Below are 9,619 nucleotides of genomic sequence, written 5' to 3' on the forward strand. Positions count from 1 at the left end.
CTTGGGCAAATCGCTCGGGGCCACATTTCCAAAGGATTTAGACACCGAAAGATGCAGGCAGATGCCTGATATGCCATAAAGTGGCCCTAGGTGCCGGACTTGCTTAACTGTCTGTCACAGAGTGTGGGGGAGTCAGGGCCCTGTACCCCCCATCTCCTACAATTCACCGAGACTCTCAGCCAGCCAGTAAAACAGGTTTATTAGACGACAGAACCCCGATCCCAAAGAAAGTTTGTAGATACAGAGAACAGGACCCCTCAGTCAGGTCCAGGGAGAGCCCAGTCCCCTCCAGCCCCTCCTCTGGCCTTTGTCTCTCTCCTGGACCCAAGAGGTCACCTGATCTCTGATTGTCCAACACCTCCAGTTGGCACCTTTGCGGGGGGGGGGGCCCAGGCCATCAGTTGCCAGGAGACAGGGTATCGTCCATTCTCTGTGCAGACACCATCATGCCTGCCCTCTCGGGGTCTGCAACAATCACACCCCCTTGTCCCACCACCTAGATAGAAATGCATAGGGGACACTGAGGCACCCACACAGTATTCAGAGAAAACATTAAGAACACTCCAATTTAATCACATCCTCATTGTGCTAAGCTAGTTTAGTGAATCGTGCTGGACCCTGCATCTTTAGGTGTCTATATACCTCTCACTTCATTGTTCATCACTGAGTCTGAACTGCAGAAGACATGTCCCGACTCCTGGTGTGAATTAATTCCTGCTCCAGCCAGAGCAGATAATCTAGTCCTCTGTTAGCACCGGCAAAGCCTGCAGATCAGCCTGTTCGTATCCGTAGCAAGAGCCTGGAAGGGGTTAGATGTTTTTATTGGGACCCAGCGGTGGATGCCAGTTTCATCATCTGCACATGCCAATGAAAGACCATTTCTAGCTACAGCAATTTGAATTGAGAGAGGCAAAGAGAAAACTGCTTGAGAAGGGTTAGTTCCTTGGTACGAGTTGTCCTGGGCCGTTACCAGCTTGAGTATAAGGGAGCTGTGAAAATTGCTGTTGATTGTAGAGAAAATTGCTTAAAAAGAAACAGCCGCAGTGTGGGGCAAAATGATCCAAGAGCATCAAATTCTACCCAGCTCCATGGGCAAATCCACAGGGGTGAGGGGAACAGACCCAGCCTGGACCCTCTGCCTGCGAGAACTGAGCTTGCTTGGTGGGAGCCTGGTACCCTGGATTGCCACCGGGGGAGGCAGCTGGCAAAGGACTAACAGCCCCCAGGCAGGTTGTACAATGAGCCGGGCCCTGCATCTCAGCTGGGTGAATGACTCTGGGTTCAGGAAAGTGGAAGATGCCAGGGAAGGGGATTGGGGAGCAGAGCTTGGGGCTGGAACCCAGGCATCCTGGCTCCCAGATGCCCCTGCTCTAACCACTCAACCCTGCTCCTCTCCGAGAGCTGCGGCTAGAACCTAGGAGTCCTGGCTCCGCTCCCTTGCTAGAGCTGTGGCTAGGACACAGGAGTCCTGACTCCCAGCCCTGCCCACCCACATAATTACTAAGCCCCATTCCCCTCCCTGCAGTGGGGAGAGAACCCAGGGGTCGTAGCTCCCAGACTCCCTGCCCCACCACCAGCTGAGAGGATCTGAGCTGGGATTTGGGGACTGGCGTGGGGTGCCCCCTCAGTACAGATCCAGCTCCACGAGGGTGCTGTAAAACCCGTCGGTTCGTCTGCCCCCACCCACCTGGCACAGACACAGCGATTCCACGGCCTGGGTCCCCAGCTCCTCCCCGGGGGCCTCCAGGGGCAGGCTCAGCCTCGACTTCCCACCCACCGGGATCTTGGCCACAGTGAGATGGAAACAATCGTGGGCCAGGAGCGGGACGACGGTCAGCCCCTTGCAGGCAAAGCCCCGCTCCAGGGCGTGGGCCAGCCCTGCCAGCTCCGGGCTGGGTGCAGGAGCAGCATACAGCACCCGGTGCTGGAAGGTGTCCAGGCCCCGGAAGTGCAGGAGTGGGGCAGGTGGCAGGAGGCGCCGGTGCTCAGCCTGCAGCTCCCGCAGGGCGGTGACGGCCGCCTGCATCTCGCCAGCGCCGTCCAGCCGGAGGAGGCAGAGGGTGAGGTGGAGGGTAGCCAGTGGGGCGCAGAACTCAGCCAAGCCAGGGTCGGCCTGGCTTAGGGCCGCCTGGAACTGGGCCACTGAGCCCCGCAGCTCCGGGCTGGTGATGCGCACGGCCACGAAATGGGTGGGACGGGGGGCTGCTGGGGGATGGCTCTGAGCTCCAGGCTCAGCTTCATCATCTTCCTCCTTCTCTTCGCTCTCCGGAGCTACAGCCTCCTCCGGCACCCGGGCTCCGCCGTCCCCCATTCCCACGGCCTGCTGGTGCCCAGCCTCTTCCTCCATCACCTCCAGGATGGTCCGGCCACCGCCGGTGGAGCCGAAGACGTCATCCAGCCGGCTGGCTTTGTCCCACACCACGCGGCCGCGATATTTGAAGTATTGGATCCTGTGCTGGGGTATGGCCAGTACCTCCGGCCCAACCGAGGCCAGGTCCTCCCAGCAGAAGGCTGTGAAGGCGTCTTCCCGCACGCCGGAGAAGCGGTCCAGGTGGCCCACGGTGAACTCGCCAGGCAGCAGCTGGCGGTCCCAGAGGATGCGGGCGATGACATCCCCTGCTGTCTTCATGGGGGGCTTCTTGCTGGAGGGTTTCTTGCTGCTGGGCCCGGGGGGCAGCTGGGGGGTGCCGGCTGGGGCGCCGGGGTGGAGGTTCCGGCAGCGGGCGCCAAAGCGGCAACCGCCCTCCAAGAAGAAGCGGCAGGGGGAGCTGAGCGTGAGGGCTGGGTCTGTCACCCCTGGCCCATCGGATCCCATGTGTGGGGCTCTCCCTGCAGGGTCAGCTCGGGGGGCAGCAAAATCTTTCCCAGTGGATGGGCCCTGTCCCTCCATTGTGTCACCAGAGTCTGGTCTGCAAGGCAAAGAGAGAATTAGCACAGGGGGGTGGGGCCTTTCCCCTTCTGGGGGGGGAGGGAGGGGGACAATTCGGAATGGGGCATGGGACCTTCCCCTCTAGGGGTGCCGGCTCCCACCCGGCCCCAGGGCGGGGACTGGCTGGCTCAGGGGGGGCAGGGAATGGGGTGTGGGGCCTGTCCCCTATAGGGGACGCCAGCTCCCATCCGGCCCCAGGCGCAAGGACTGGCTGGCTCGGGGGGAGGGGGGGGATGGGGCCTGTCCCCTCTAGGGGGCGCTGGCTCCCATCCAGCCCCAGGGGAGGGACTGGCTGGCTCGGGGGCGGGGGGGGAATGGTGCACAGGGCCTCTCCCCTCTAGGGGGCGCCAGCTCCCACCCGGCCCCAGGGCAGGGACTGGCTGGCTCAGGGGGGCAGGGAATGGGGCAGGGGCCTGTCCCCTCTAGGGGGCACCAGCTCCCACCCAGCCCCAGGGCAGGGACTGGCTGGCTCAGGGGGGCAGGGAATGGGGCAGGGGCCTGTCCCCTCTAGGGGGCACTAGCCCCAATCCAGCCCCAAGGCAGGGACTGGCTGGCTCAGGGAGGTGGGGAATGGGGCAGGGGCCTGTCCCCTCTAGGGAGTGGCTGGCTCAGGGGGGCAGGGAATGGGCCCCTCTAGGGGGCGCTGGCTCCCACCCAGCCCCAGGGCAGGGAATGGGGCTTGACCTGCTGGGAGCAGGCTGCCGGGGCCGATCCTGCTGCATTGATCAGGAATTACCTGCCCTGAGCCGGGCCGGGAAGGAGGCTTTCCTGCTCTGGGCTCCAGCCCCTCCCACTCTGGCCACTTGCCCGGGACTATAAAGGGAGCTGCAAGGGCTGATGGGAAAGGCGGTGGCTTTTTATGGCTCTAAACCCCAGGCCTCCAGCAGGGGGCAAAGGGTGTTCATGGTGAATGAGCAATTTGCTGATTAGCCTTGCCCAGAGCCAGCAAAGAACCCAGGAGTCCTGGCTCCCAGCCCCTGCCCCCGTGCTTACCACTAGACCCCGCTCCCCTCCAAGAGCCAGGGACAGAACCCAGGAGTCCTGGCTCCCAGCCCCTCCCCCCGCTCTAACCACTAGACCCCAATCCCCTCCCTGAGCCAGGGACAGAACCCAGGAGTCCTGGCTCCCAACCTCTTCGTGCTCTAACCACCAGATCCCCCCTACTCCCTTCCCCAAGCTGGGGAGAGAACCCAGGAGTCCTGGTTCCCAGCCCCGCCCCCGCGCTTACCACTAGACCCCGCTCCCCTCCAAGAGCCAGGGACAGAACCCAGGAGTCCTGGCTCCCAGCCCCTGCCCCCCATGCTTACCACTAGCTCCCACTCCCCTCCCCGAGCCTGTCCTGGCTCCCAGGGCCAGCGCCGAACACCCTGCGTGACAGAGGCCAGGCCCTGTTACCAGCCCCGCCTATGCCAACTTCCTTGACTACACTAACGTTAGCGACTGTCTACAGGACGCGGGGTCAGTGGGAGGCAGGAAAGATACTGAGATAAGGTGGAACCGTCCTAGTGTCTGAACTGTAACACCACCCAGCGGGCAGGAGAGAACCCAGGAGTCCGGGTACCCAACTTCCCCCGCTCTAACCACCAGACCCCACTCTCCTCCCTGAGTCAGGGAGCCAACCCAGGAGTCCTGGGTCCCAGCCCCCCCCCCCACTCTAACCACTAGACCCCAATCCCCTCCCTGAGCCAGGGAGAGAACCCAGGAATCCTGACTCCCAGCCTCTCCGTGCTCTAACCACCAGACCCCACTCCCTTCCCCAAGCTGGGAAGAGAACCCAGGAGTCCTGGTGCTCAGCCTTTCCCTGCTCTAACCACCAGCCAGGAAGAGAGCCCAGGAGTCCTGGTTCCCCCCTCCCCCAGAGAAAATGCTCTGTGCCTCATTCCCCACCTCCAAACCTGCCAGTCCCCTCCCTGGGGCCGGATGGGAGGCCCTCCCCCCCCCCCCAGCCAGCCATGCTGATGTTGCATCAGTTTCCCAGCTGCTCCATGTTCCTGGCAGGGCCCACCAGGCCTCCTGGACAATGTCACCCCAGCCCCGGCCCCCCGATCTGTTTACAGTGGAAATCGCCCAGTGCCAGGAAATTCACGGAGCGCGACTGAGAGCCCGAGGCCCCATTGGGGGATGCTAACCCGGCATGATGGGCCAGCTGGGGAGGATGTGGGGGGCTGGACAAGGTTGTGGGGCTAGGGAGGGTGTCTCCAGAGGAAAAGACAGATCCAAGCCAAGTTAGCTGGACAGATGCCTCCTGGCTCTGGCGAGGGTGGAGTACAGGGGATCCCTTCGATCTAGAAAGGCAGGGGAGCCAATGGTCTACAGGCAGGGGGTGAGCCAGTGAAAGAGCTGGGGAGAGAACCCAGGAGTCCTGGTTGCCAGGTCCCCCAGTTCTAACCCACCAGCCCCCCAGCCCCCAAAGCAGGGCATAGAACCCAAGAGTCCTGGCTCCCAGCTAGGGTGACCAGACTGCAAGTGTGAAAAATCGGGACGGGGCTGGGGGGTAATAGCTTATATAAGAAAAAGACCCAAAAATCAGGACTGTCCCTATAAAATCAGGACATCTGATCACCCTACTCCCAGCCCCCCGCTCTAACGCACCAGCCCCCCCAGAGCTGAGGAGAGAACCCAGGAGTCCTGGCACCCAGCTGCCCCCTGCTCTAACAACCAGCCCCCACGCCCCTCTCAGAGCCCAGGATAGAACCCAGGAGTCCTGGCACCCACACATGCAGCTCACAGCTCTGAGACTATTTCCTGCCCGCTCCCTGTTTTCCCATTGTGTTTCCACCCCCCTGCATGTCCAGGACTGACCCCACTGTCCCCCTGTGTCCCCTCCCGGCTCTAGCCAACAGGTTACCCAGTTTAGGGGGGCAGGGGGTGGATTCTCGGGGGTGCTGTGAAATGGATTCCAGGGGTAAAGAGGCTCAAAGAACTGGCCCAGCTCCAGACCAAAGGTCGCGCTTTAATGGTAAGAAATACAAACATTTTTCTCTCCCTAGAAAGATTTGCTTTGGAGTGACCTCGACGCAGGGCTGGGGGAGAGGAATGGACATTTATACACGCGGGGGGGGGGGGGGGCAATATACAGAGATATAAAAAAATATAGGCAGAGATCCATCCCGCTGTTTAGCATGGAGGGGGGGAACCCGGAGGGCTGGGGGCAGACGTTAAGGTCAGCGTCCCAGGCATGGGGAGATACCAAGGGACTGGGGTGATTAGACTGAGGGATTAGCATGAGGTCAGACAGGGCATAAGGGAGATCAGAACCCGGCCCTGGCCCCGTGGCAGCCTGGGGGTGGCTCCGGATTGAGCTCAAGTCAGCCTCCAGCCCCTCCCTTGCATTCAGTGGCTGAGAGGCAGGATCATCTGTAGCACCTGCGGAGCAGCTTTCATCAGAGAAACTCAGAGCCTCCCCCTGCACCTCCTCCTTGGGGCACTATCATAAGCTCCACTTTAGAACGGGAAACTGAGGCACAGACTGAAATATGGATTTGCCTTGGGTTATACAGGGGACCAATGACAGAACCAGGGAAAGAACCCAGGAGTCCAGGCTCCCAGCCCTCATCGCCCTCACCCCTAGAACCCATGCACCTCCTCCAGAGAGAGAACCCAGGAGTCCTGGCTCCCAGTCTCCCCACCCCCCCCCGTTCTAACCACTAGACCCCACTCCCCTCCCAGAGCCAGGGGAGCACCCAGGAGTCCTATTTAACATTACTCCCAGCTTCCCTTCCCATCCTTTCACATTCACATACACTCTACTTTTTCCACCTCCATTTCTTCACCCACATCTTTCTTTCTTTCTTTCCTCTCGCCTCTCTCCCTCCCTCAGCTGTATCCTGCGTCCCATCCTTTTTCCAGCCAATACGGGTCCCATTGAGCCGTCTTTCCCTCTCCCTCAGGGGGTGTGGGCCAATCCCAAACCTAGTCCTCCTCCCTGCGGGGACTCAAACCCACAACCGTAAGAGCAGGCCTGGCGCTACAGCATCAGTAGCCTTTCTACCCAATCAGTCCACTAGGAGGCGACAAAACCACACTGCGTTGGCTCCATTTGACCCTGTTGTTCATAGGCCCAGATTAGGGGACCCCTTATCAATCCATGACGCTCGCCACTAGAATGCCAGCTGCTGCCCCACTTAATAACATTCCTCCCCCTCTTCTCTTCCCCCACATCAAATCTGGAGCAGGGAAAATAATCTTAACACCCCTGCCCTCAAAGTGAAATGTACCCCTCTGCACCCCACCCTTTTCTGGGCTGGGGTAAACTGCTCCAGGCTCCCAGCCCCCACGAACCTTGTTCTAATCCACTAGACCCCACTTCCGTCCCAGAGCCAGGGATAGAATCCAGGAGTCCTGGCTCTCAGCCCCCCTGCTCTAAGCCATTAGACCTTAGGCCTTCCATGCCTGGTGAATATAATCCGTTAATGTCTCAAGTAACTCTCCTTCCATGTGGGGGGAGCCCCAAGCATGAAATAGGGGGTGGGGGAGGAGGGAACCCAGGTCATTTTCACAGCATTATCCAAATCACTTTTCTCAAGGCTGATTCGTGCCCCCCTAACCAGCCCAGTACCACTGCTCTTGTCCGAGTCCATCTCTTGTGAGCCCAGAGTCCAGATGGGGTGTGAGATGGATACACACAAAACCAACATCGAACTGTCTCCTCTTTCAGTTCAGGAGTTCCTTCTCCCAGTGGGAGAGGGGAATGAGGGATAGGAGGTGGGATGCTGACCGATTGGTGGGTTATTTGATCAATTGCTGAGATGATCGGTGGATTGATTGATTGATTGGTCGGTCAACTGGTTGGTTGGCCGAGTGGTCGATTGGTGGCTTGATTCTTGACTATTTTGTTGATGGCTTGGCTAGTTGATTGGTTGCTCGTTGACCATTTCACCGACCAACTGGTTGGTTGATTGTTGACTGTTTCACTGATTGGCTGACTGGTTGATTGGTGGGTTGATTCTTGACTAGTCTGCTGATGGGTTGACTGGTTGGTTGGTTGATTGTTAACTGTTCCATATGTCAACTGATTGGTCGATAACTTAGTTGACAGGTCAACTGGTGGATTGATGGTTGATGGGTCCATTGGCCGATTGATGAGTGTGTAGGGGGGAGAGGGCTGACTATTGATAGCTCATTTTGTCAGCCAATGGGCCGATCGTTTTTGGTGGTAGATGGATTGTTGATCAATTGACAGGCTAACTGATAAACCGATTGACTGGTTGATCAGTCGATCAATGTATTGATGGGTTGATTGGGCAATCCGTGGGTTGGCGGATTGATTGAGGGGCTCAGTAATAGACAGACGTGTTGATGAGTTGACCAGTCAACGGGCAGGTGGGTGGATTAGGATTCCAGAAATCCATACAGACAAGGAGGTGAAAATTAGGATCAAACACATTGGGCTTTGCATTGCAGATAGCATCACCATCCTCAGAGAACCGGTACTGCCATGGGGAGGGGGCCGGCTAAGGGTAAGAATAAGTGAACGGAAAAAAAAGAATGAAAGGAAGAAATGGAGGAAGAGGGGAAGGGAAAGAGAGCAGGAGCAAAAGAAAGAGAAGGGTAAGGAAGAATGAAAGAGGAAAAGAGAGAGAACACACAGAAGGGAAGTGGGGGTGGCTGAAGCAGGAGGGGCATGGATGAAGGGACAAGGTAGCAGACAGATGGAGGGGTGGAGGGAATAGGGGGGAATGGAGGGATGGGAGGGGAGCTGAATCCGCTCTCCTATAGCCCAATCTCATCATCCAGCTCATCGTCAAATGTGTATCCATGGCCGGTGCCTTCCTCCTCTTCCTCCTCCCCTGCCTGGGGAGCCACCCCATGGCCCAGCCCCTGTCCCCCCACTGGCCTCTCCGGCCTGACGTCCTCGCTCCGGGGCTGCACCCCGCCCTTGTCCATGACCCCCAACACCTCATCCAGAATAGATGGCCCCAGATCCAACTCGAAGGAGAACAGGGACTCGGCCTGTTGCAGTTCCCCCTCCCAGGAAGTGGGGGGCAAATCCAGGATGCCCGGGACTCCCCCCAAATCAGCCGGGCTGCCAGAGGACCCCGAGAGGCGGCTGGGGGACTGGGCTGGTGCCAGGGCCTCGGTGGCGGGGGGCAGCCCGTTGGCCTTGGGGCCCCCGTGGTTGCTGAGAAAGGAGGTGTCCCCGAAGACGTCCCCGCCCCGGCCGACGTGCATGGTGTGCCGGAAATCTCCCAGCGGGGCGCTGATCATGTCCCGGCCGATGCGGGGCCTCTTCTTTGACTGGGAGATGGGGGACTGCTTCAGAATCGGCATCTGGGGGCACAGAGAGAGAGACATGGGGGTCAGGGAGAAAGGGCCCTGCTCCTCTAGGGGGCACCACTCCGATCCAGGACTGGCTGGCTCAAGGGAGCAGGGAATGGGGCACGGGGCCTGTCCCCTCTAGGGGGCGCTGGCTCCCATCCAGCCCCAGGGTGGAGACTGGATGTCTCAGGGGAGCAGGGAATGGGGGGGCCTGTCCCCTCTAGCGGGCGCTGCCTCCCACCCAGCCCGAGGGCAGGGACTGCCTGGGTCAGGGGGCGGGGAATGGGGCCCGGGGCCTGTCCCCTCTGGGGGGTGCCAGCTCCCATCCGGCCCCAGGGCAGGGACTGGCTGGGTCAAGGGGGCAGGGAATGGGGCACAGGAAAAGGGTTTGTCTCCTGCACCCCCATATCTTAGGATAAATAGGGGTCACCC

At 59.9% G+C, this 9,619-nt stretch overlaps 2 protein-coding genes across 4 annotated transcripts; both read right to left on the reverse strand.

Moving 5' to 3' along the window:
- Window positions 1–182: 182 nt before the first annotated feature.
- LENG9 (leukocyte receptor cluster member 9) lies at window positions 183–4,335 on the reverse strand. Of its 3 annotated transcripts, none has more exons than XM_075070742.1 (2): window positions 4,237–4,335; window positions 183–2,909 (listed from the first exon to the last, which is right to left on the reverse strand). In XM_075070742.1, exon 2 carries the CDS (start codon window positions 2,888–2,890, stop codon window positions 1,625–1,627), a length of 1,266 nt encoding a protein of 421 aa, XP_074926843.1. In that variant the 5' UTR covers window positions 2,891–2,909; window positions 4,237–4,335; the 3' UTR covers window positions 183–1,624. The 3 variants fall into 3 exon arrangements, with proteins under 3 accessions (XP_074926843.1, XP_032653237.1, XP_032653235.1); XM_032797346.2 differs by lacking the exon at window positions 4,237–4,335 and adding an exon at window positions 3,666–3,715; XM_032797344.2 differs by lacking the exon at window positions 4,237–4,335 and adding an exon at window positions 3,614–3,683 and having other exon boundaries at window positions 1,585–2,909.
- A 3,618-nt stretch (window positions 4,336–7,953) lies between these two features.
- CDC42EP5 (CDC42 effector protein 5) lies at window positions 7,954–9,199 on the reverse strand. The gene has a single exon (XM_032797347.2). It carries the CDS (start codon window positions 9,197–9,199, stop codon window positions 8,642–8,644), a length of 558 nt encoding a protein of 185 aa, XP_032653238.1. The 3' UTR covers window positions 7,954–8,641.
- Between the last annotated feature and the right edge of the window lie 420 nt (window positions 9,200–9,619).

The sequence above is a fragment of the Chelonoidis abingdonii genome, chromosome 11 (genome assembly GCF_003597395.2).
Source record: "Chelonoidis abingdonii isolate Lonesome George chromosome 11, CheloAbing_2.0, whole genome shotgun sequence".
Taxonomy (NCBI): Eukaryota; Metazoa; Chordata; order Testudines; family Testudinidae; genus Chelonoidis; species Chelonoidis abingdonii.